Source organism: Corylus avellana, chromosome 8 (assembly GCF_965113065.1).
Source record: "Corylus avellana chromosome 8, dhCorAvel1.hap1.2, whole genome shotgun sequence".
Classification (NCBI taxonomy): Eukaryota; Viridiplantae; Streptophyta; class Magnoliopsida; order Fagales; family Betulaceae; genus Corylus; species Corylus avellana.
This window is the reverse complement of record NC_142497.1, coordinates 23148762-23176252: the sequence shown is the minus strand read 5'-3', so window position 1 is coordinate 23176252 and position 27491 is coordinate 23148762. Positions and strand designations below refer to the sequence as shown.

The 27491-nt window shown below is 34.7% G+C and overlaps 3 protein-coding genes across 3 annotated transcripts; all 3 read left to right on the top strand.

The window, feature by feature from the left end:
* The first annotated feature begins 9462 nt into the window (after nucleotides 1–9462).
* On the top strand, nucleotides 9463–10957 carry BLOS1 (GCN5L1 family protein). Its single transcript, XM_059574817.2, has 3 exons — nucleotides 9463–9808; nucleotides 9904–10109; nucleotides 10725–10957. Exons 1-3 carry the CDS (start codon nucleotides 9673–9675, stop codon nucleotides 10812–10814), a joined length of 432 nt encoding a protein of 143 aa, XP_059430800.1. The 5' UTR covers nucleotides 9463–9672; the 3' UTR covers nucleotides 10815–10957.
* Nucleotides 10958–14451: 3494 nt separating this feature from the next.
* Nucleotides 14452–15784, top strand: LOC132164284 (peroxidase RIP1-like). Its single transcript, XM_059574770.2, has 3 exons — nucleotides 14452–14664; nucleotides 14945–15139; nucleotides 15224–15784. Exons 1-3 carry the CDS (start codon nucleotides 14452–14454, stop codon nucleotides 15782–15784), a joined length of 969 nt encoding a protein of 322 aa, XP_059430753.2.
* A 6066-nt stretch (nucleotides 15785–21850) lies between these two features.
* LOC132164282 (peroxidase RIP1-like) lies at nucleotides 21851–23102 on the top strand. Its single transcript, XM_059574768.2, has 3 exons — nucleotides 21851–22063; nucleotides 22265–22459; nucleotides 22542–23102. Exons 1-3 carry the CDS (start codon nucleotides 21851–21853, stop codon nucleotides 23100–23102), a joined length of 969 nt encoding a protein of 322 aa, XP_059430751.2.
* The last annotated feature ends 4389 nt before the right edge of the window (nucleotides 23103–27491 follow it).

Below are 27491 nucleotides of genomic sequence, written 5' to 3'. Positions count from 1 at the left end.
GGTGGTGGAATCAGGGTTATTTATAGGGATAAATGGAATACATAATTAATAGCCATGTCGTTAATATATATATAAAGTATTTCATGGAAGAAAAGTCGACCTAGATAAGAACCACGTATTTGATTGATTGATTGATATTTTTTTCTTCTTCTATATAATACTAACGTTTACTTGAATTGAACCTTTAAAGCATGCATCAAAGTTGTCATTATTGTGGGGTCTGCTAAATTACGTACCTATTAATTTCGGGTCTGCAGAAGACGGAAGAAGGTATGAGGATTAGACAACTCCCACGATTGTTACTAGCTATCCTCTCCCGGAAAATATTCTTTTAATTATATTTGAAAAATATTTTTATTTTTTTATTTTTTGAAAGGATAAAAATACTCTTTAAATATGATTAATTGGAGAGAGGATAAAAATATTTTTTAAATATGATTAACTAGATATTTTTCAATTCAAATAAACTGGAGAGAATCCTAATTCTCTCGACATTAACTTAGACAGTTCAAGAAGCCAATAATGTTATGGATGGAAGGGGTCATCAATTAATGTTTCAACAAGCCAATAATGTATTGATCATGTCATCACATACTCTATCACTCGATCTCCCAAAATTTAGTCCCATGCTAAAAAGAAAAAGAGATTTGTTCACGTTAAAGATCTTTACAGGTGTTTAGTCTCCGTTTGTTTCGATGTAATCATGTACATATAATGGAAAATCATTTTTTCTTGATTGTTTTTTTGGTGTTTGGCTTGTACGTAAAATTATGAACGACGGCGAAAAAATGACGACTTTTGGCAACCTTTAGCAGTGGTCCGGTGGTGTTTGCGACTTGAAAAGGAAAAGTTCAAACTCAAAAAATTATTTACGGTTTAAAAAAGGAAAACAATTTTACGAAAATTAAAGAAGCTTTTTTGGTCAAACCGAAAATGTTATTGTTATTCATCGCACCAAACACAAAAAAAATACAGAAAGTATTTTGCAGATCGAAATCAATTTATGCTGAAACAAACAAAGCCTAAGTCTCACATTCTGAGCTTTATAAACAATTTTAGATAGTTTCAATTTTAATTTGACTAAATCTTTTGCAATAATAACACAAATGAGATTAACACTATTTTCAGAGCGAAAAATATTATCTACAAGGCATTATTTGTGAGATAAAATTGAATAGCTTGGGAATGCTACTCCAACGTACGGTTGTTGTAGCTCTTTCCTTGCACTTCCAAACGTATACATCAGTAGTGACTCTAGTCATGTGCTTCTCTTGACTAGTCATGTGCTTCTCTTGATTAGAGCTCTTTTTCACGATCAAAAGATAGAAAAGTCTTGACAAGGATCACATAATCTAGCACAAACGATCTGGATTACAGTAAAATAAAATTACACCCACAATAAAAGTTACATTATAGTTGAGAGGATACCAGGAGAACACTAGAAGAACACTTAGCATTTTCCTTTATTAAATTACTTATTTATTGATTAGAGGCCTTAATTAAAGAATATGGAGGGTAATAAGGGTTTTAAATTTTTTTTATGGAATTTTTTTTAGAGGTAAAGTCCATTTAACCCTCTCAAACTATCACCACAAAGACAATCTGCCCCCAAAACTATCAATTGTGACAATTTACCCCTCAAACTACCAAAACAATGATAATGTACCACAGTTTTAAAAAAATGACGAAATTACTCTTACTAAAATAAAAATAAAAATATTAAATTTTAATTTTTTTTTGAAAATTTTAAAGATATTTTTGTCTTATTAAAAATTCTATAGGAGTAATTTCATCATTTTGCTAGCATTGGGGGGGTGCATTGTCATTGTTTTGGTAGTTTGAGGGGTAAATTATCGTAATTGATAGTTTGAGGATAGATTGTCATTAGAGTAGTAGTTTGAAGGGGTTAAGTGGACTTTATCATTTTTTTAATTAATATTTTTTAATTGGAGGCCCTAAGCGACTGCCTAACTAGCTCGCCTAGTGGTTGGCCGGCCCTTCCAATTATTGGCTATGTTTGGCTACCATTTCCCTTCATTTTTTTCTTTTAAAAAAATCAAACTATTTTCTTCATGTTAAAATTCCAAACAAACTCTTAAGGAATAAGTTAAAACTAGTTAATTGACCTTTAACTAAAACGGGTGTTGGGATGTTTAGTCCTCTAATGATGCACCAAAATGGCCATGACCAGAAGATGATTTGGCCATGACCAGAAGATGATTGGGCACCCAGTTAATTAGACCATTTCTTGGCACACCTCGATTATAGCTAGATTATTGTCTTAGACTTGGCTTTCAGCTGCAACCAAGTGAACTGATCGATCAAAGTTTGACCATTTAAACCCATCCATATATTGACAGATATTACTTTTTCTCACTTTCCCCTTTCTCTTATCAAAACAAAAATATTAACAAACAAATATAAAAACCTTGTCCTCTTATATATATCTTCCGGCGAAGGCCGGCCCATTAATCAGTTCAAAGGTCACTGTCAAGGAGTTGGGAAATAACTCCAAGAGACAAATAGGCTGCTGTAATCACCAACTGGCAACCGATCATCTGTTTATATTATATATTATGGGGTATAGATAAATCTTAATCTTATACGTACGAGTGTTTTCTTTCTTTTTTTAGATTTTGTCGCAAAAATTCTCTAAGTGACTAAGTAAACTTTAATATTTAGATATTACGTACGAGCGAGGTGTTTTATCCTTTTGGCAGAAAAATTATATGAGAAAGAAGACGAGAACTATAATAATTATCAATATATATCATTCGAAAAAATAGAAAATTGACTGTCAAGAGTGTTCGTTCAAAGGAAAATTATTGATCTTGATATGAAACAATGGCCATGCCATGCAGTTGGGTGCAATTAGAGATACAATGGATCACACAGAAATAATTAAGGTCATAGATTTTGGAATTATTGGGTGATAACTTTTGTCCTTTGTCTTTTTTTCGATGTAGTTTATGTGCATAATATATAAGCATATATGACTTAATGTTGAGGAAAATTAAATAACGCTCATAAGTATGATCATGGCTAGTTGCATTTAACACCATCGTGGCTCATTAGGAATGGGATTCTTTGAAAATATTTGTCCGAATTTTAAAAATTCACACAGAAAATGAGAGAGGGGACTCTAGCTAGTTCATAATGTGTCCCGATAGGTCGTCGGAAAATCCAAAATACCGGACATATACTTGTCTAGACACCTCGAGACTAGAGATCCATTTTCTCTCTCTCTCTCTCGGAATTTCTTAAAATTTGGGTAAATTTTTTCAAGAGATGCTAATCCTAGTCTTTCAAGTACCAAACCCAATTCATAGAAGAGAGTTGTTAAACTGTTCTTCCATCATGCAGATTGCAGTGGGCAGTGGCATATGGAAAAATGCATATTCTTTATATAATTTATGAAGAAGAAAATAGTGCATAGTTTGGTTGAAAGAGATACTGGTTTAGGCATAGAGAGGTCACTGAGTCGGTCCCCATTCAACGACTTCTAGTGTTGCATTATTGTACGAATATGGTCTTAAATGGTCATATGGACTTGTCTTGTTCTCCGATTAAGGCACTAACATCTTTTTTTTTCTTTCTTTCTAGTGACACAATGAGATAACTTAAAGGGACAAAAATCGAATTTAATCTTTAGTTTTTTTTTTAATTTTTAATTTTTTAATTGTTTTATGAATTTCCTTTTGTTTTAAATAGGTTTCTCTGTTAACAATATATCATGTAAGAATAATTAATTAATTAATTAATTAATAATAATAATAATAATAAAAGATGCTTTAAAAAATGAAAAAAAATAAAAATAACATAAACGTAAAACCAAAATGGTGGTGGGGCCACCCTCTAGTGGTTAGGGACTAGAGGGTGGCTTGTGCGGTTTTGGAGTGGATTGCAGCCATCCCTAAGCCAACCCACTAGAGGTGACCCCTAGTGTGGGTGAGGGTGTAGTGGCTGCTACTATTTCAAATTTTTTTTTAGTATTTTTTTATTAGCAAATAATTATATAGGGTAAAATTAGTTTTTTACTAGTCAGAACGAGGGTAATTTAAAAAGAATTTGATCGGATATGATTTTTTTCATCCAAACTGACGAAGTGACGGTTAACATTAACTTATGTATTACAATAAAATGGTAGTTGGATTTTTTTTTTTTTTTTTGTAACAAACCACTTTATAGAAAAAAGCCAACAGAACACAAACCCTCACAAAGAGGGACAAGAAGGGGGTGGATCTTTTCCACTACATAAGGGAATAGAGAGGGGAGGGGAGAATAAGGAGGGAATGCAGCCCGAGAAAACTCTTGCCGCGGCCCTATATGCCACATGATGGGCACAGAAGTTCGCACTTCTGTTAACTTTTCTGGCCTTCCAAATACAGGAGGCTGGAAAAATAGATAAGGTTTCAGAGATTACATGTTCAAGATGCCAATCCAATACATTAGATGGATTCTGTAAAGATAAAATAACAATAGAGGAGTCCCCTTCTAGAATGAACTTATCAAGGTGCATGGAAGCTGCCAGGGAACCAGCCAAGAGGGCTGCTTGAGCTTCTCCATACGAAGGACTACAAGTGGGCCTAACTTGGGAGAGGATTTTGATGATCTGGCCTTTGGAGTCTCTGCAAACAGCTGCTTGAGTAGAGAAGTTATCTCTGATGGCTGTATCAAAATTTATCTTGAAGTAATCTGTAGGAGGAGGAGACCATAGCTCTTTGATTGGATGTGACTTTGAAGTCCAGGCTGCTAAATGTTCCAAGGAGACACGGTTGATGTTTGCAGCCAGCTTGGAGGCTTCAGGGAAAACACCATTATGAACAGCTTGGTTTCTGGAAATCCAAAGCAGATCACAAAAAACAGCAGCATAAATCTGGAACAAATGTGAGTCTGCAAGAGGAATGCCAAAAGATGTATGAGGAGTTAAAATACCTTTGATCCATTCAGAGAGGCTGAGAGAGGACCATTTCAACGAGTCTAGAGGCCAATGAGAGGATCTCCAAGATATTCTAGCAAAAAAGCAACTGAAGAAGAGGTGAGAGAGGGAGTCCTCTTCTACATTGCATAAGGGGCAAACTAAGGTAGCAGGGGGAATGGGGAAAACAGAGTTTAACCTAATCTTGGAGGGGACAATATCCCAAGCAATTTTCCAAAGGAAAAGTTTCAATCTATCATTAAGATTGAGATTCCAGAGAAGCTTCCATTGAGCTGGAGAAAGAGGGGAGTTTTCAGTAGAAAATCTCTGGCTACTGATGAGATTATATGCAGATTTAGTTGAAAAACAGCCATTAGCAGAGGGGGTCCAGAGAAGCTTATCAGAAGAGGGAGAGGAAAAGTTGATTTTAACAATTTCCTTAATACTAACAGAATCAAAAAGAGAGTGGAGAAGAGGATAGTTCCAAGAATAAGCAGTGGAAGAGGGATCATGACAGAAAAGATCAGAAACTAGAAGATTGGGAAGGGGCCTAAGCAAAAGAGGAGAGGGGGAAGGAATGAAAGATGGAATGGTTGGAATCCAAGAGGAGCTCCAAATAGGGAGAGAGGAGGAGCTATGGATTCTGTTACAGGCACCTTTGGAGATAAAAGAACGAGTTTTCAGGATGCCTTTCCATAACCATGATGAGGAAGAAATGGATGAGGGGGAGAGAAAAGAGCTAGAGTGAAGATACTTACCTCGCAAGTGAGAAACCCATAAAGAATCTGCATTAGAGTGAAGTTTCCAGCCTAACTTGGAGATAAGAGCCAAGTTAACTTCTCTCATTTTCCTGATGCCTAAACCACCTAAAACCTTTGGAAGGCAAATAGAGTCCCAAGCCTTCAAAGTCAGGTTTTTAGACTTTTTTGCTGGGAATCCCCACCAAAAATTTTTGAAAATCTTATCAAGATCAGAGCAAAAGCTTTTAGGAAGCAAGAAAGTGCTCATGGCATAAGAGGGAAGTGCAGCAGCAACTGACTTAATAAGAACTAATCTGCCAGCTTGAGATAAAGTTTTGGCTCTCCAACCTTCAACTCTTCCAAGAACCTTGTCAATAAAACCTTGAAAGGCTCTTTTCTTTGAGTTCCCCATCAGAATTGGTAAACCAAGATAAAGAGAGCTGGAAGGGTTGGAGGGGTAAGGAATAATATTGGAGATAGCTTCTGAAGTGCAGGGATTGGTGTTCTTACTGAAACGAGTGGAGGATTTTGCAGCATTGATGGACTGACCAGACCATCTACAATACTTATCCAGACAAGATTTGATGCAAGTAGCTTCAGACACAGTAGCTTTCCCAAAAATGAGTAAGTCATCAGCAAATAAAAGATGATGAATAGCAGTGCAGTTCCTTGCTATCCGAAGGCCTTTAAGAAAACCATTCTTTTCCTCTTTGAACATAAGTCTGGAGAAGACTTCAGAACCCAGAATAAAAAGAAAAGGAGAGAGGGGGTCTCCTTGTCTCAACCCTCTCTCAGGGGAGAATAAACCAAAAGGACTACCATTCAGCAAAATAGAGAAGGAGGAAGAGGAGATGCAGATTCTGACCCAGGAGATCCAAATGGGGCTGAACCCCAGTTTTTCCATTATAGACAAGAGAAAAGTCCATTCCATTCTATCAAAAGCCTTCTCCATGTCCATCTTGAGGAACATGTAACCCCCTTTGCCTCTCTTGGATTTGAAAGAATGAAGAAGCTCATGGGCCAGGATCGTGTTGTCTTGAATATTCCTCTTTGGAACAAAAGCTGACTGAAGAGGAGATATTATTCTAGGAAGAAAGATTTTCAATCTGTTAGCCAGGATTTTAGAAATGATCTTGTAGACAATGTTGCAAAGGCTTATAGGTCTGAATTGGTGAGCAGTGTGAGAGCCACTAAGTTTAGGAACCAAAGCTAGAAAAGTATGATTTTGATCCCTCATCAAAAAATTGTTCTTAAAGAAATTCCAAATGCAATTCAGAACATCCACTTTGACATGACACCAGTATTTCTTGTAGAATAGAGCAGTAAAACCATCTGGTCCAGGGGCTTTGGTAGAGCCAAGACTTGCTAAAGCTTCGAAAACCTCTTCCTCAGAAGGAATGGAGCATAAGGTAACATTCTCCTCCTCAGTGATAATAGGAGAGAATAAGTCCAGCATTTCAGCCTCAATGGGAGAGTTTGAAGAAGTGAACAGACTGGAGAAGTGAGCTGTGAAATGTCCACCAATTTCAGCTCTAGAGGAAACCCAATTTCCTGGGCCCAACTTGAGAAAGTTCACTGCATTAGATCTTCTTCTGATGAGAGTGGAAGTGTGGAAATACTTGGTGTTAAGGTCCTTACAAGTCAACCAACTTTCTCTGGATTTTGAGCGCCATAGGATCTCTTCCTTGCTTAGGAGATTCTCCAAATCCAACTTCAAACTTATTTCCTTATCAAAAGAGGAGGGAGAGGGAGGGGATTGTTGGACTGTGTCTAAGAGAAGAAGAGTGGCCTTAATCTTCTTATGAATATTACCAAAATGTTGAGAGTTCCATTTTAGCAAGGCAGATTTGGTGTTTTTGAGTTTCTTAGGAAGGCAAGTGGCAGGGATTCCAGGAACAAATTTCTGCCAAGCAGCTTCTATAATTTGACCACAAGAACTGTCTTTGGTCCAAAATTCCTCAAACCTAAAAGGCCTAGGCAAGAAGCAGGAAGAGTAGTTGGTATTAAGAGAAATGGGGTTATGGTCAGAGTTTAGAGCAGGGAGATGTAGTAGGAAGTATTCAGGGTGAAGATGAACCCAATTTGGAGAAGCCAAACCTCTATCCAACCTTTCTTTAATAGTATCCAAGCCTTGTCTATTATTGCACCAAGTAAAAGGATTTCCAGCAAATCCTAAATCAATCATTCCAAAACGATCAATGAAGCTTCTAAAAGGGCAGTGGGAAGAGCTTGCCACAGGTCTCCCACCAAGCTTCTCAGATTGATCCAAAATTGAGTTTAAGTCTCCTATACAAAGCCAAGAGGCTTCAAAAAGATCACCAACAGAGGCAAAAGATTCCCAAAAAGCCAATCTGTCCCTTCTATCAGGAGGACCATACACACAAGAGAGAATCCAAGGAGAATTAGGAGGATCAGAAAAGCACCAAGCTGAAATGTTGTTCTTGTTTGAAACAAAACATTCAAGGTCCACTCCAGGACGCCAAGAGAGAACCAAACCACCACTAGAACCAGAGGGAGCAACTTGAGTCATGTGAAAAAAACCAAGCCTGTTCAAAGTAGCAGAGACTTGGGGAGGAGGAGATTTAGTTTCAGAGAGGAAAAGAACATCAGGAGACTGATCCCGGATCAAGTGTCACACTTTTAGGTCTATGGAGTAAAATTAAAAATGGCAAAAATATATTTATCCTTATAAGAAAAAGAAAAAGAAAAAAAAAAGAGTTTAAGGGTGCATTTGAGAGTGCGTTTTAAAAATCATAATCTGCGATTTTAAATTAAATTGCAATTTTATGGTGTTTGAGATTGCAATTTTAAAATCGCAAAAAAATCTGCGATTTCTATAAGCTTATTAGAGGGTGCTTATTTGAAAAAGTGCGAATTTAAAACAAAATAACGATTTCTATTAAAAAGATATTTGGCGCAATAGTTACATTTTTTTGAGCAGGAATGAAAAAAAATACCAAGAATACCTACCTAAAATATATTAAAACCCTTATTTTCTTTTTTTTTTTTTTTCTTCATCCTCTCTGTCTCGTTCATCCTTTCTCCGCTCTGTAGTAGTGTGCGTTGCTGTTGTTCATCTATTCACCCCTCTACCAGGTAATAATCTCACCTTAATATTTTCTTTATCTCCATATAACTCCTTTGTTTTTGTAAAACTTTCCACTGTTTGATGTTCGGTGTTATTTTATGTGGTATGTATGATTACTGTGCCTTTTTATATATGCGTTTATGTTCTTTGACTATTTTTACAGAGTAAAGTTGTGATTTTTTTTTTTTTAAAAAAAAAAAATTTATTTAGATTACCGTGTATGCATAGTGATCTGCAATCCATCATAGTATTAATTTGATGGATTGTTCTTCTATTTTTTATTATATGTCTGTTTGGAATGTATTTCAAGAAAAAAAAAAATATAAAAACAAAAAAGCATATAGAAACAAGTAATATAACAATATATAATTGCCTAAGTAGAAAACTCAAAGTTAATGTCAAATTATAAGTCATACTTTTGTTTGCATAGGTGTTAAAAATGGAGGTTTATAGACAATGTTAGTTATTTTACTGTTATAAAGAAATGTCCTTATTGGTAATTTGGTCATGAAACCGTAATTATATGCTAATGTTATCAAAATACTCAATTAGTTAAAAAAAATATTTTTTAATATATTTTATCAAATACATGTACAATTTTAAAAAATAACGAATTTAAAAACATAATTTTTAAAATCGCACTTATTAAAATCCAACTCCGAACGGGCCTAAATCTGTGAGTTCCAGGCGTCACCCATTTACTTTCTAATTTGTTGAGCTTTGAATCACAACCTTCCATCATCTGAAACCCAATCTTAGCCGTCTCTTACACGGTAATAGCGAAAGAAGAAAAGCAATCTCAATTACCCTTCCCTTCCTCGCTGGTTCTTCCGCTGCCCAAGAAAACCAGTGTTCTCCATTCCATGAAAATATATTTCAGCGTTTTATTGACGAAGCAAAAGAAGCGTTAATCGGTTGCAGTGGGCATGTATACACCACAACTTCCACTGGCGCGTGCCTCCTCCGAGACACCACACGCAGACCCAGGAGGCCTAGAAGCTTCTCTGCTCCAATTAGTCCACGACCATCACCACACCTCTCTCAGACTCCGCGACCACACCGGTCAGCCCCTAAATCAAAAGCTGTGATTGGATAGGGTTTACAAGTTTACCCGAATTGCAATTTATTTATTTATTTTTGTGATCTAATTGGGACAGAGAGAGCGAAGAAGGAAGCGATTCGAAACGCGAGGCGGGTTTCGGATCTGTTGGTGGACACTGTGAACGGTGGAGTTCAAGAGGCCTTCATCAACGAGAAGCGGATCGAGCTCGAGATTCGATCGTTAGCGGTGACGATCGCCCGGTTCATGAAGCAGACCGATCAATGGCTAGCCGCGACTCATGCTATCAACACTGCTGTCAAGGTCCGATTCGGTATCACCTTGTTTTCTTTTTTTTTGGCTTTTTGCAATATTAGTTTTTCTATAATTAAATATGTTTTTATTCCTATTTTTGGATTACATGCTTCACTTTATTTATTTACTTATTTTCAATGGAGTAGAATAGATCTCTAATTTGGTATTATTTCATTAAATAATTTAGATAAAGGAATTTTAAGAATTTTAATAATAAATTAAGAATTTTATTTTTAAAAAAATGTTGATTAAAAAGAGATTGAAGGAAGTGGAATAAGTCTCATTCCTACAAACTATTAGGTCGGTTACTAAAATGTGAATGGTCCCGGACACCGTGAGAGTCTATATATTAATAATTAACATATTTATAATTTGATGGGACAGTTTGCATGATATTTATCTCGTCAATTATTAAAATGTGGGTCCTCAATAATAAATGTGAGGAGGTGTAATAAAAGTTGTAGCACGATATTTATTAAAAAAAAAAAAAATGTCAAATTAAAAGATATAAGGATTAAGATTTTAAGAAGTTTAATGTGGATTTTTCTGATGATGGTTGTGTTAGTAGGTTGTTTCTTTATGTGTTTATATTGATTATTGGTGGTGGGTTTGATTGTGTGATAGGAAATTGGAGACTTTGAGAATTGGATGAAGACCATGGAGTTTGATTGCAAAAGCATCAACGCTGCAATCCACAATATTCACCAAGCATGATATAACACACCAAAGTTATTTCTAATTTGTGAAAGCAGCCCCTTTTCTTTTTGTATGTTTAAATCCCCTGCTTCAGAAAAATCACATGGTCTGTAGCTGCTTGATTGGGGTTAATGCGAACACAGATTTTGCTGTTTTGTGGATGATATTACCCTTTCTGGCTCAAAGTGTAACGACCCAGGGAAAAGCGCTAGCCACATCTGCGCTATTACCCCAAAAGGGCTAGTCAATTTGGAGTTTCCCTAGAATTCATTATAAAGCCCAGTTTCACCTAGTAACTAGGCAATGTGGGACTTAGCATCCATGACTATCTTTATAAATTACCCCCTCCCAGGGAAAAGCGCTAGCCACATCTGCGCTATTACCCCAAAAGGACTAGTCAATTTGGAGTTTCCCTAGAATTCATTATAAAGCCCAGTTTCACCTAGTAACTAGGCAATGTGGGACTTAGCACCCATGACTATCTTTATAAATTACCCACTCTATGTGGGCTTCTTCTCATCTTCCCAATATGGGATCGGGGTGTTACACAAAGCCCTTGTGTATTACTCTATTTCTTACTTGAATTATCTCCTCTAACAAGTAAACACTCCAAAGCCCATGTGGCTTTCTGCCTTCACTCGTGGTGACTGCAAGTTTTTGAAGAGAAAGTTATATAATCTTTAGCTTCTTGAAGATAAGCTGCCCCACTGCACTAGTAGAAATACTAAGTTAACAAAGACATTATATGAATAGGGCTCTCAATTTTTAGGAGGACTCACAAACTTAGTATGAATTTAACATAAAATTAGTTAACAAGAGTTTAGGGTTCTGATTCGTTTAATTAAATGGGTCGGGTTAGGATTGATACCGATGTCTCGATATGACCTAAACTTGACACATCACATTTAAAGTTAACAATTTTTGACACAACCAGGAAACTTAACATAAAATTAGTGGATAAGAGTTAAAAAATTTTGTCTGATTAATTAAATAAAGTATGTTAAATTGACTTATATAATCTTATATTTATGTCACGATTTAAACACGTCAACGTCACTCGTGACCATGGATATCTTTAAGGTTCATTAAGAGGAGTTGCGTCAGAGTAGGTGGGAAGTTTTTCTCCACTTGCCCTCTCTTGATGGCAAGTTCAATTGATAGAGCTTGAAATTGGCCTTTGCACGTGAAGTTGGCACCCTGACTGTTTAACACATGTTGCTCTTCTTCATTGACTCAAAGAATATGACTTCTTTCTAGCTTTTCTGCTTCTGTTTTTGTCGGTCCTACAGTCTCTGCCCAAATTGATGACGGGAAGCCGAAGCCTCATGGACGGAAACCAACTGGTTTTTTACATGTCACCCGTTTTCGTCTCGGAGCAGGGCGGCCGCTTTGGGCCGCCCCATAACATTTTAGTTGGTTTACTCAAATTATTAATAATTTTATATGAAAAATGTTAGGTATTTTTTTTTATGTTCTCTCAACTGTGATTTGACTTTTAAAATCACTAATAAATTAAAAGTTAATAATGATAATCTCAAATTCAACGAATTTTAAAAGTCACATCACAGTTGGAAGGATACCAGGAGAACACTAAAAGAATACCTAACATTCTCCATTTTATATAGCGTATGATTTTTTTGACAAAAGAATGGAATGGTGAATGATCTCCCAATCTCCCTGGCCTCAAATTTCAATGGAATATCCTTTTCCCTGTTAAGCAATTGGTACAATATAATCAACCAAAAAACCAAAAAAGAATTTGTCAAGAACAACCAGACTGCAGTTGCAGAGAGGCTTAAACATGACTTCCACCCGAATCGATCCTACCTTCTGGCACGTACGGAAAAGTGACCGACCGGGCCCTATTGATGAATGAAAGGGATGGGCTTACAGGGCCTCCAACACCTCTACAAAAGCAGGCCTCGTATTTTGTTTCTATTAGACAGAATATATCGTCTTTTCAATCTTTTCTTTATGGTCATATTCTTTTCCATATCTTTTTTATTTTAAAGCATTCGTTTGATTTAGCAGTTTCAAGCCTTTTTAATTTTTTATTTTTTTTAATAGTAATTATAAAATACAGTTAATGAAAATGGTATTTTAAAAGAGTAATGCTACCATACTTTCTAACCTTAACATTTCCAAGCAACTCCTTAAACCTTAATTAGTCCTTGTTTTAAAAAAAATATATATATATATATTAAATCAATGATTGGTTGGGATAAATCTAAAATAATTGTGAGTTAAAAATATAATTTTTTATTTTTTGGTAATTTTTTATTTTTAAAATGTCCTTTTTAGCGTAAAAAATGGTTGGCTTTGGCTGAACGCAAACAAATTAAGTCAAAATTGGAATCCGATTTTTAAAAGATCCAGCGCGTAGGATGAGCGCGCCAGCATATTCTTGTTCGAGGGATTAATTAATTCTTCGTTTGAGTATTATTCACAACTGTCCCTAACAAGGCTACCATGCATATTAAATACAACTATATCTCCTAATACACTTCAAGCCCCCGATCGAGGTTCATGTATTTGAGTAATGATTTTAATTTTTATATTTTTCTTTTATTTTTTAAATTAATGTGACTTTTAAAATCATAATAAGATACAAAAGCAACATAAATATGACATCTATCTGGCATTGCTAGTTTGTATATATCTACAGGTGATCACAATTTGTATTTACGTATTGGGTTCGAGTTGTGTCGATGCATATGTGTAAGACGTAAAAAATTGCATGCCATTATGTCACGTGCAAGTTCAGGTCTTTTCGAAACATGCATGGGTATAAAAATTTATAAATAAACCAAACCCGACCCTATTTTATTAAATGAGTCGACATTTTAACTTTAGTGTTGAGTTGTATCAAAATTGCTAGCCCAAGGGCAACCATGTGCGCATTACTCGATCCCAAGGAAAAAAGCACAGCTAGGGCAAGCGATAGGACTAGTAGACATGCGAGCGTATGGGTGATGACAATGGGAATATACAATTGAGTTGACCTCCGAGTGATTATCTGGATTGGCCATGGTTCCTACCAAACTTCTGCAACTTGATTACATTATATTGATAAGCATTGCTTAACAATAATCCTAAAAACTAATCGCAGTAACCATCACATCTGACTTAGTTCAGAAACACAAAATCTCGATTTACTAATCACTAATTACCCCATTAAACCAATTCTAAAACCATATTATTAATTTCTGCATAACTTGCTCTCAAAGCATGCATTCAGCTCTGGGTTCACATGGCCACTAGCCTTAGGATCGAAGAAATTATTAAGAGTAGGGTTCTTTCTTATTAATCCGGAAATGAATAAAAGATAAAAATGATTTTACTGGGTCAATGATATTGAATGTTAATTAATCCCATGATTTCCTGTAAAAATATATATATATATACAAACTGCACTGATCATGCCGGCCTTTACGAGCAAGTTATAGTAATTCTCCCTTCGACTAAAATATATAATCAAAAATCAAACTTTCGATCCTTTCCTGTATAAGAATTATCATATCAACTAAAATATTGTCAAAAATGATGGGAGCGGCAAACTAAATGGTGCAAGACTAGTCGTCTATATAAACTCAAAGCTCCCAGCTTTGTTAGCAGAGCAGTTTTGGTTTAGAAACGTGATCGAGCTACAGTAATCATGGCTGCTTTCCAGTCGTTTGTAGTGTGTTTTATAGTTGCTTTTGCTGTTATTGTGAGCCCTACATGTGCGGCACTCACCTACAATTTCTACGACAAAGTTTGCCCTAAGGCACTCCCCACCATCAAAGCAGTTGTGAAGAGTGCTATTGTTCGTGAGCCACGCATGGGCGCATCACTCCTACGCCTGCATTTCCACGACTGCTTTGTCAATGTAAGTTTCATTACAAATGATAAATTAATTTTATTGTTGTTACTGTAAAAATAGAAGAGATTTGTAACGTTTACACTCATTTTCTATAAATAGAGTATTGTACACAATCAAAAATATAAGAAAAATATGTAATTAAAAAAAGGCTATGATATATGGACATAGAACATAAGCCAAACCACCTTAACTATCTTTGAGTCTCACTTCCTTGTTGTCTTCTCTCTTCAATAAATTATAAGTTCTAATATGCACATGCATGCATGGTGACATGAAATGTTCACAGGGTTGTGATGGATCAGTTCTGCTGGATGACACCGCCAATTTCACCGGAGAGAAGACGGCCTTACCAAATTTCAACTCACTCAGGGGTTTCGACGTGGTTGATGAAATAAAAACTGCTGTCAACAAAGTTTGCCGTCGTAGTGTGGTCTCTTGTGCAGATATTTTGGCTGTTGCTGCTCGTGACTCTGTTGATATTGTGAGTGTCAATCAAACTTCCACTTATTTACTTCCTAATTGAAATATTCTTACTAATGTTTTTTTTTGTTAATTTGTATTTTAGTTGGGCGGTCCTTCCTATCGCTATAAAGTTTTGTTAGGCAGAAAAGATGCAAAAAATGCAAGCAAGACTGACGCAAATAACGATCTTCCTCCCCCGTTTTTCAACCTCACTCAACTTCTCTCTAACTTCCAATCTCATGGACTCAACTTGAAAGACCTTGTTGTCCTCTCCGGCGGCCACACAATTGGACTCTCCCGGTGCATCGCCTTCCGGGCAAGGATCTATAACGATACCAATATTAACCCGGGCTTTGCAGCCTCCCTGAAGCAAGAGTGCCCTTTAACTGGAGGAGACAACAACACGCAGCCACTTGATGCAACTCCGACCAGATTTGATACAGTTTACTTCAAATCCTTGCTGAAATCAAAGGGTCTCCTCCATTCCGATCAGCAGCTTTTCAAGGGTGATGGGAGTGCAAGTGATAAGCTGGTGCGCCACTACAGTAACGACCGCGTTGCTTTCGCCAAAGACTTTGGTGTTTCCATGATCAAGATGGGTAACATCAAGCCTCTCACTGGTACTGAAGGAGAGGTTAGGTTGAATTGCAGGAGAATCAACTAGAAATCTTCCTTAATTTCCATAAAAGGAAAACAGGATTTGTTTGGTTAACTCCTACATGAAGATGTGATGTTAACCGGTCAAATGTTTTTTTTTTTTTTTTCTCTATGGTTGGAGCTGCTGCATATTGTTGTGATTTACTCTACTTATTCAGTGTTAATGAGAGAGCAAAAGTGTGATTCTACTCTATATATCTTGTTATGTATTGAAAAAAATAATGAAACAATAATATTTATTGTGATTCTACTTTCTGTACGTGAGGTTTTATAGTTTATGAACGGCACTTCTAATTATATTTTACGAGGCTTTTAACGGAATCTAATTGTGTATATATTGTCTACATTGTCACGTTTGGCACTATGATATATACTATGTACATAGTAAATGTTGTAAAATATAATTTGAATTATCAAATGGTTCATCTCAATTTCAAAAGAAATAAAAAAGAAGTTAAAAGATAGGAAAAAATGCAGTTTACCCCCTGAAGTTTTAGGAGTTTTTCAATTTTAACCCCAAAGTTCAAAAATTGGCAATCTACCCCCTGAAGTTTCAAAAATTGGCAATTTAAACCCTTCGTTTAATTTTTCCGTCTAAATGGACAGAAATTTATGAAATTACATCATTACCCTCGGGCTTTTTAAAAAAAATTTCCGTCCAATTTAACGGAAATTTTTAACAGAAAGTTTAAATTGCCAATTTTTGAAACTTCAGGGAGGTAGATTGCCAATTTTTGAACTTTGGGGTTAAAATTAAAAAACCCCTAAAACTTTAGGGGTGTAAACTGTATTTTCCCCTAAATGATAATTATTATTATTTTTAATCACCAAAAATGCAAGATCAATCAAAGGGAGAATGGGACGTGTAGGTATGCACGCAGTTATAAATTTTGCTCTTAAAACATTATTGGGTATTTTGTGTTTAATTGAATGATTAAATTCATTATTTCTTATCTGCTAACATGGCATTGGAATTTCCTATTTAGTTAAATATTCAATGCATTGATCATCATCAGCTCCATTTATTAAGGAGAAGCTCACAGGTGAAGAGAAGTGTTAGAATATTAATTAAATGACTAAATTTATTATTTCTTATCAACTTAATTTTCTTTTTTGAAATAACGAATGATTTAACATTTCAATGATCTTCTTGTTGATCACATATGTAGACAGTAGCTTTATCATTTGTTTTCCAGACTGAGATCGATGCCCTTGGGACCTTGTTGAATCAAATGAGAGTGTAAATAGGAAATGATAAATATGAATCGAAACGATCCAGAAAGCGCGGTTTGAGCAGATTTTCATCCAGTCTTTGATAATAGAAGTATAAATAAGAAAGGATTAATTCCCCAAGAGGCAAGAATCGTAACTTAATTTTCATTCAGGCTTTTGCATTCAAATTTCGTGCCAATTTAGAGTTAATGATTTTGGTTTTCTTATAATTAGCGTTGAGTTTCCTAATTATATCCCTTAATTTCCCATCTTTAAATTGCTAGCATTATTTCTTATAAGCTTAATTTACTATTTAAAAGAGTGCTGATGTAACGAAAAGAAAATGAAGACATTTTGATAATGAAATATTGAATCAGGAAAGTTATATATTGAGCTTTATTTATTTTTAATTTAGTTGTATTGTTGTTGCTTCTACTCTTTTCTTATCGACTAATGCTAGGTACTATATTTTTATCCTCCTAAAATCATCCTAAAGCTGACGTAACTTTCAAAATCACCATTAGATCAAAATTCAAATATGATTCATCTAAAATTTAATTGTGATTTTAAAAGCCACATCAGCTTTAGAAGGATAAAAAAAAGATAAAAAGATGATACTTAACATTACTCTTTCTTATCACCCTATCCGCTACGCCCGCCGACCAGTAAAAACGTGTTTGACCATATATCCTGGAATTGGATTACTGAGAAATTAAGCAATAGGAAATGTGTTTCTTATTCATCCGGAAAAAAAAAAAATTAAAAAATTAAAAAAATGATTTGTATTGCGTCAATAACTCAATGTTTAATCCCCCTCTCTATTCTCCCGATAGAATTAATAAGAATGATACATAAATGCACGCAGCCCGTAATAACTAAAATATATAATCAGTACTCTATACATAAACAAGATTAGCTTTTTTGTTTTCGATGAATAAAACAAGATCAGCTTTCTCTATTAAGAATCGTCATTTCAAACTAAAATAATATCAAAAGCTGCTAATGGCGTAACTAATATGTTATAACTCTATAATAAACACGTCAGAAAATTAAAAAAATAAGCATATAATTATATTATAATTTGCAGAGTTTAGAAATATCTGCTAAAGTCATTTCCTTGATTTTGTTGAATCGATCTGGTGTGCCGCTAAAATGTTATTAATTAGCAGCTGATTAAGTCTCAATTTCCTTGATCCTCTCTTAAGGTGACCGTTAATGGAGAAAGCTAAAACTTTTTTATTAATGAGAACAGGGTTTTGTATGTCTGAGATGAGCGTAGCAAATATGTACCATTTTAAAGATTAAAATGCAATTTTACCAAATATTTAGCTACGTTTTTAAACCCAAACATATCTTTAATATAAGTTTAATTATGTACATGTGGGTGTTCCTGAAAACGTGTTTCTTGATCCATTAGATATGTTTAGACATCGCCATATATAGTTTGTTTTTGAAAGTTGATATTAAGAAGCACAAACCAAAAGCAAAAGTTAGTGCAAATTAAACCTTCCTTCCTTGGGCACGAAGTCCTTTTGAATAATCCTAATTGATCGAGCATGCAGTGGTACTTGGTGAGTGTTTAGGGTAACATGGGCCATATGGACAGGAGGGGCGGCTCAATATAATTTGGGTTTTAAAGGAGAATAGTTCAAATAAAGCTTTTATAATTTTAGTATAATAACTTAATGAATATTTGTATATTATATTAGTGAAACTTGATTATAAATATTGACTGAAACTTGAAACAACGACTGAGTCGATCACTCAAGTTTAAGTTTCACATGGAGGTGATGACTTCCTCTCTCTTCTTGCAAATGTTGGAATATATCATATATGGTTTAAGTTTCACATCAGGTGACATTATATATATGAGTTTCAAAACCTATACAATTTTAAAGTTTTTTATTTTAGGGAATTCAATTTGGCTGATTTTCATTGACACATTATCATGTCGTACGACAATCACATAACAGCATGTTAAATAGCATTACTCAAAAAGATTTCCTAATTGCACGTGCATGACATCTCAAGTATAAGATGTCTTAACATATATAGGGGAGTGCCAGTCACTGATGTAGCATAGGTATGGTAGATTGAAAAACCAAATAGCACAAGATCAACAACTCTTCCTATAGTAATGTAGGTTAAAAAAGAGAAAACTCAACTTTGACTTATTTTCATATTTCAAACTGAAGAAAATATGATATAATTTGTGGCTTAAGCTATCCTTAATTATTGAGTTTATATAAAATAAAATAAAAATAGTCTTCATCCTAGTAAAAATTTAGGGGAAGTTGATCACTTTCAAGGAGATGGTTCGACCAACCCCAAATTGGCCTTTAGGGTGCATGTTCGAATTATTTAGTTTGACTACAAGGTAGTTCAATCACCCCTAAGCAGCCAAATAAGAGGATCGATGACTACGATTGGTGAAAAGAGAGTACTTACTAAGATTGTTGACTAAAATAGCAAAATCTAGACTATTCATTTTAAATGAATGACGATATTAGAGATAATATTGCACATGTGCATGGTGTGGTGCAATATCCTAGGTATTGCCCCAATCTCAATCTGCCGAACACCCACCTTATAAGCCGACTATTCGGTTTATAGACCTTTGACTTAATAAGTAATGTCTCAAAGGCTAAAGTATTGAAGCTGGTCTTGTTGTACATATGTCCTCGCCTATTTATCTTATCTCCAACCATGTTAGAAATCAATAGGTTCCACTCTGCACCAATAATAATTAATTAAATTAAATCTTTCTTGTTAGTCTATATTTAGAAAAAATAGTAATTTATCATCATATTAGAGAGCAACTTAATTTATCTCCAATAATCTACAATTCCTATATTTTAAGTAAAAGAATTCAGTCGTTGAAAATTTTAGAAAAATTATTAAATAATTAAGAGTGGAAGTAAAGTTTCCATTATCATATAGAGACTCTTGAGGTAATTGGAATTAAATAATAATAATGGTAGCCAGAATTTAATGAGATTGCATTGACTCTAGTTGTTTGACATCTGAGTTTGTGCTGCATATTGCGTGACACTACAACAAATTAATTTCAGAACAAGTTTCTTTATATATATATATATATAAACCCTAGTCCTTTGGCACCAAAACAATTATTGGTAGCCATAGAAGTTTATGCCATATATTTATTTGCATAGCCTGCAATTCTTTGACTCTGACTTTGTGCTGCCCATTCATGTACGTGTTAAAGCACACCAAATTAATTTCTTTTGCAATTTTCAGAATGAATTATTTATTTAGAATTTCAATGCACGTTGATCCACAAAGAAGCTTTTATTAAGAATGTCAATGCACGTTGATTCACAAAGAAGCTTATCTTGACATAATCCATCCACATGGTCATGCATATTGTATATATATAAGAAGGTTTATCTGCAGAACATGTTACCCTTTTCTTCGCAACTCATGATGAACTCCAACTCTGCTTTTGGGAATAGGATATGATCACCTAAACTCATGAGCTTAATTAATAAGGTTGAAAATGATCTGGAAATTTGTATTTATAAGTTGAAAGAGACAAAGTCACAAAGCCATGGACCATTTTATTGGGTCCATTGTAGGCCCATTGGGCCTAAGGGCTGCACCATGGGAGATAGAAGTTTCAAGTTTCAAGTTTAAACCCCTCCTCTCCTATAGGCGGAAATCAAATCTCAGATTTCAATATGGGAAATTGGGTCTTTAAGTGTTACAGATTTAAGTTCTTTAACAAAGGGCTTCTCTAATCTGTTAACCGGCCCAACTCAGCCTATTCTCAACAAATCTCTATAGGGTGCATAGAGCATGAAAGGAAGAAGCTACACAATCAAATTGGTTATTAGTAGATAATGCTGGAGAGCTGTTGGTCGGAGTGCAGGGGGCCCTTTTTATTCACCAAGTCCTTAAAATAACCATTATATTACGTGTGAGTTTAGGTCGTGTCAAAATATGCATGGGTATAAAAATTTATAAACCAACCTAACCCGACCCTATTTTATTTAACGACATTTTAACTTTAGTGTTGAGTTGTGTCAAAATTGCTAGTCCAATGGCAGCCATATGCGGAAAAAAGCACAGCTAGGGCAAGCGATAGGGCTAGTAGACATGCGAGCGTATGGGTGATGACAATGGGAATATACAATTGAGTTGACCTCCAAGTGATTAACTGGATTGGCCATGGTTCCTACCGAACTTCTGCAACTTAATTGATTACATTATAAGCTGTCACAATATTAATATTGACTTTTAAATATATCGATAAGGATTGCTTAACAATAATCCTAAAAACTAATCGCAGTAACCATCACATCTGAGTCATCTGACTTAGTTCAGAAACACAAAATCTCGATTTACTAATCACTAATCACCCCATTAAACCAATTCTAAAACCATATTAATTAATTTCTGCATATCTTGCTCTCAAAGCATGCAATCATTCAGCTCTGGGTTTACATGGCCACTAGCCCCTAAGAAATTATTAAGAGTAGGGCTCTTTCTTATTAATCCGGAAATGAATAAAAGATAAAAATGATTTTACTGGGTCAATGATATTGAATGTAAATTAATCCCATGATTTCCTGTAAAAATATACATATATACAAACTGCACGGATCATGCCGGCCTTTACGAGCAAGTTATAGTATTTCTCCCTTCGACTAAAATATATAATCAAAAATCAAACTTTTGATCCTTTCCTGTATAAGAATTATCATATCAACTAAAATATTGTCAAAAATGACGGGAACGGCAAACTAAATGGTGCAAGACTAGTCGTCTATATAAACTCAAAGCTCCCAGCTTTGTTAGCAGAGCAGTTTTGGTTTAGAAACGTGATCGAGCTACAGTAATCATGGCTGCTTTCCAGTCGTTTGTAGTGTGTTTTATAGTTGCTTTTGCTGTTATTGTGAGCCCTACATGTGCGGCACTCACCTACAATTTCTACGACGAAGTTTGCCCTGAGGCACTCCCCGCCATCAAAGCAGTTGTCAAGAGTGCTATTATTCGTGAGCCACGCATCGGCGCATCACTCCTACGCCTGCATTTCCACGACTGCTTTGTCAATGTAAGTTTCATTACAAATGATAAATTAATTTTATCGTTGTTAACGTTAAAGTAAAAAAGATTTGTAACCATGTGTGGACATAGAATATAAGCCGAACCACCTTAACTCTCTCTGAGTCTCACTTCCTTCTTGTCATCTCTTTACCCTAAATTATAAGTTCTAATATGCTCATGCATGCATGGTCACATGGAATGTTCACAGGGTTGTGATGGATCAGTTCTGCTGGATGACACCGCCAACTTCATCGGAGAGAAGACGGCCTTACCAAATTTCAACTCACTCAGGGGTTTCGATGTGGTTGATGAAATAAAAACTGCTGTCAACAAAGTTTGCGGTCGCAGTGTGGTCTCTTGTGCAGATATCTTGGCTGTTGCTGCTCGTGATTCTGTCGATATTGTGAGTGTCAATCAATCTTCCACTTATTTACTTCCTAATTGAAATATTCTTACTAATTTTTTTTTGTTAATTTGTATTTTAGTTGGGAGGTCCTTCCTATTGCTACAAAGTTTTGTTAGGCAGAAAAGATGCAAAAAATGCAAGCAAGACTGACGCAAATAACGATCTTCCTCCCCCGTTTTTCAACCTCACTCAACTTCTCTCTAACTTCCAATCTCATGGACTCAACTTGAAAGACCTTGTTGTCCTCTCCGGCGGCCACACAATCGGACTCGCCCGGTGCATCGCCTTCCGGGCAAGGATCTATAACGATACCAATATTAACCCCGGCTTTGCAGCCTCCCTGAAGCAAGAGTGCCCTTTGACTGGAGGAGATAACAACACGCAGCCACTTGATGCGACTCCGACGAGATTTGATACAGTTTACTTCAAATCCTTGCTGGAATCAAAGGGTCTCCTCCATTCCGATCAGCAGCTTTTCAAGGGTGATGGGAGTGCAAGTGATCTGCTGGTGCGCCAATACAGTAACGACGGCGTTGCTTTCGCCAAAGACTTTGGTGTTTCCATGATCAAGATGGGTAACATCAAGCCTCTCACTGGTACTGAAGGAGAGGTTAGGTTGAATTGCAGGAGAATCAACTAGAAATCTTCCTTTCCATAAAAGGAAATTAACCTGGAAGTTTGTTGTTCAACATTTTCGTGTCTCTTTGGTTTGGTTAACTCCTATATAAAGATGTGATGTTAACCGGTCAAATATGTTTTCGATGTGGTTGGAGCTAGCTGCTGCATATTGTTGTGATTTGCTCTACTTATTCAGTGTTAATGAAAGAGCAAAATTGTGATTCTACTATAGTGCTATTTATTGTGATTCTACTTTCTGTGAGGTTTTATGGTTTATGAACGGTGCTTATAAATTTTTTTTACAAGGCTTTTAACGAAATCTAATTTTGTATATATTGCCTACATTGTCACGTTTGGTAAGTATTGTAAAATCTAATTTGAATTATAAAACGGTTTATCTCAATTTCAAATGAAATAAGAAAGAAACTAAAAGATAATTTTTTTTTTTTTTAATCATCAAAAATGCAAGATCAATCAAAGGGAGAATGGAACATGTAGGTATACGCGCAATTATAAATTTTTCTCTTAAAACATTATTGGGTATTTTGTGTTTAATTGAATGATTAAAATTGTTATTTTTTATCTGTTAACATGGTATTGGAATTTTTCATTTAGTTAATATTCAATGTATTCATGATCAGCTCCATTTATTGTGGAGAGCTCACAGGTGAAGAGAAATATTAGAATATTAATTAAATGACTAAATTTACTATTTCTTATCAACTTAATTTTTTTAGAATATCGAATGATTTTAACAGCTCAATGATCCTGTTGTTGATCACTTATGTAGACAATAGCTTTATCATTTGTTGTCCAAACTGAGATGCCCTTGGGACTTTGCTGAATCAAATGAGAGTATAAATAGGAAATGATAAATATGAATCGAAACGATCCAGATCGAAAGCGCGGTTTGAACAGATTTTCATTCGGTCTTTGATAATGGAAGTATAAATAAGAAAGGATTAATTCCCCAAGAGGCACGCAAGAATCGTAACTCAATTTTCATTCAGACTTTTGCATTCAAATTTCTTGCCAATTTAGAGTTAATGATTTTGGTTTTCTTATAATTAGCATTGAGTTTCCTAATTATATCCCTTAATTTTCCATCTTTAAATTGCTAGAATTATTTCTTATAAGCTTTAATTCACTATTTAAAAGAGTGCTGATGTAACGAAAAGAAAATTAAGACATTTTGATAATGAAATATTGAATCAGGAAAGTTATATATTGAGCTTTATTCATTTATTTATTTTTAATTTAATTTTATTGTTGTTGCTTCTACTCTTCCGACCAGTAAAAACGTGTTTGCTTAATTTCTATTGCTTAATTTAATTTTATTGTTGTTGCTTCTACTCTTCCGACCAGTAAACACATTTCCTATTGCTTAATTTCTCAGTAATCCTGGAATTGGATTACTGAGAAATTAAGCAATAGGAAATGTGTTTCTTATTCATCCGGAAAAAAAAAAAAAATTAAGAAAAAGAAAGAAAAAAAAAAAACGATTTGTATTGCGTGAATTAATTACTCAATGTTTAATTACATAAACAAGATTAGCTTTTTTGTTTTTGATGAATAAAACAAGATCAGCTTTCTCTATTAAGAATCGTCATTTCAATTAACTAAAATAATATCAAAAGCTGCTAATGGCGTAACTAATATGTTATAACTCTATAATAAATACGTCAGAAAATTAAAAAATAAACATATAATTATATTATAATTTGCAGAGTTTAGAAATATCTGCTAAAGTCATTTCATTGATTTTGTTGAATCGATCTGGTGTGCCGCTAAAATGTTATTAATTAGCAGCTAATTAAGCCTTCATTTCCTTGATCCTCTCTTAAGGTGACCATTAATGGAGAAAGCTAAAACTTTTTTACTAATGAGAATAGGGTTTTGTATGTCTGAGATGAGCGTAGCAAATAAGTACCATTTTAAAGGTTAAAATGCGATTTTACCAAATATTTAACTACGTTTTTAAACCCAAAAATATCTTTAATATGAGTTTAATTATGTACATGTGGTGTGGGTGATACTGAAAACGTGTTTCTTGATCCATTTGATATGTTTAGGCATCACCGGTCCATATATAGTTTGTTTTTGAAAGTTGACATTAAGAAGCACAAAACAAAAGCAAAAGTTAGTGCAACCTTCCTTCCTTGGGCACAAAGTCCTTTTGAATAATCCTAATTGATCGCGCATGCAGTGGTATTTGGTGAGTGTTTAGGGTAACATGGGCCATATGAACAGGAGGGCGGCGCAATATAATTTGGGTTTTAAAGGAGAATAGTTCAAATAAAGCTTTTATAATTTTAGTATAATAACTTAATGAATATTTGTATATTATATTAGTGAAACTTTATTATAATTGATTGAAACTTGAAACAACGACTCAGTCGATCACTCAAGTTTAAGTTTCACATGGAGGTGATGACTTTCTCTCTTGTTCCAAATGTTGGAATATATCATCCATGGTTTAAGTGTTGGAATATATCATATATGAGTTTCAAAACCTATGCAATTTTAAAGTTTTTTTATTTTAGGTAAGTCAATTTAGGCTGATTTTTATTGACACATTATCATGTTGTACGCCAATTATATAAATAACATTACTAAAAAAAAAATTGGTAATTACCTTTTGCCCCCATGAACTATAGCGTCTTGGCACTTTTCCTCCATGAACTACCAACTATGACACCTGACCCAATCAAACTATCATCTTATGACAAAAAGCTCACTTCCGTCAGTCAAAGGAGTTAAAATTGACGGTTAACGGTCATATGCAAGTCCATTTTAAATTTTTTTTCTTCCACTTTTGCCCTCACTTCATACCGAGAAAATGACGCTTATACCCTCCTAAACCCTAATCCAACACATGTGAACAATTTAAAATGAGGGCAAAAGTGGAATAAAAAAAAATTAAAATGGCACATGACTTGCACATTACCGTTGATCGTCAATTTTAACCCCTTGGACTGACAGAAGGAGGCTTTTTGTTATAAAATGATAGTTTGATGGGGTGAGGTGTCATAGTTAGTAATTCATGAGGAAAAAGTGCCAAAGCGCTGTAGTTTATGGAGACAAAAGGTAATTACTCCTAAAAAAAATTTGCTAATTGCACGTGCATGACATCTCAAGTATAAGATGTCTTAACATATATAGGGAAGAAAATATGACATAATTTGTGGCTTAATTAAGCTATGCTTATTGAGTTTATATAAAAAAAGAATAGTCTTCATCCTAATAAAAATTTAGGGATAGTTAACAATTTTCAAAGAGATGGTTCGGCCGCCCCCAATTGGCCTTTAGGATGCATGTTCGGATTATTCATTTTGACTACAAGGTAGTTCAATCACTCCTAAGTAGCCAAATAAGTTGCTGGTGCTCGTGAGGATCGATGACTACAATTGGTGAAAAGAGAGTACTTATTAAGATTGTTGACTGAAATAGCAAAATCTAGACTACTATTCATTTTAAATGAACAACGATATTAGAGATAATATTGCACATGTGGTGTGGCACAATATCCTAGGTATTGCCCCAATCTCAATCTGCCGAACACCCACCTTATAAGCCGATCATTCGGTTTATAGACCTTCGACTTAATAAGTAATGTCTCAAAGGCTAAAGTATTGAAGCTGGTCCTGCTGTACATGTGTCGTCGCCTATTATCTTATCCCCGACCATGTTAGAAATCAATAGGTTTAAGTCTGAACTAATGAGAGTTAAATTATTAAATTAAATCTTTCTTATTAGTTTATATTTAGAAAAAATAGTAATTTATCATCATGTTAGAGCAACTTTATCTCCAATAATCTACAATTCCTATTTTAAGTAAAAGAATTCAGTCGTTGAAAATTTTAGAAAAATTATTAAATAATTAAGTGTAGAACTAAAGTTTCCATTAGCATATAAAGACTCTTGAGGTAATTGTCATGTGGAATGGAATTAAATAATAATAATGGTATCCAGAAATTAATGAGATTGCATTGACTCTTGTTGTTTGACATCTGAGTTTGTGCTGCATATAGCGTGACACTACAACAAATTTCAGAACAAGTTTCTATATATTTATAAAAAAAAAAAAAACCCAAGTCCTTTGGCACCAAAACTATTATTGGTAGCCATAGAAGTTTATGCCATATATATTTGCATTGCTTGCAATTATTTGACTCTGACTTTGTGCTGCCCATTCATGTACGTGTTACAGCACACCGAATTAATTTCTTTTGCAATTTTCAGAATGAATTATTTATTTAGAATTTCAATGCACGTTGATCCACAAAGCAGCTTTTATTAAGAATGTCAATGCACGTTGATTCACAAAGAAGCTTATCTTGTCATAATCCATCCACATGGTCATGCATATTGTATATATATAAGAAGGTTTATCAGCAGAACATGTTACCCT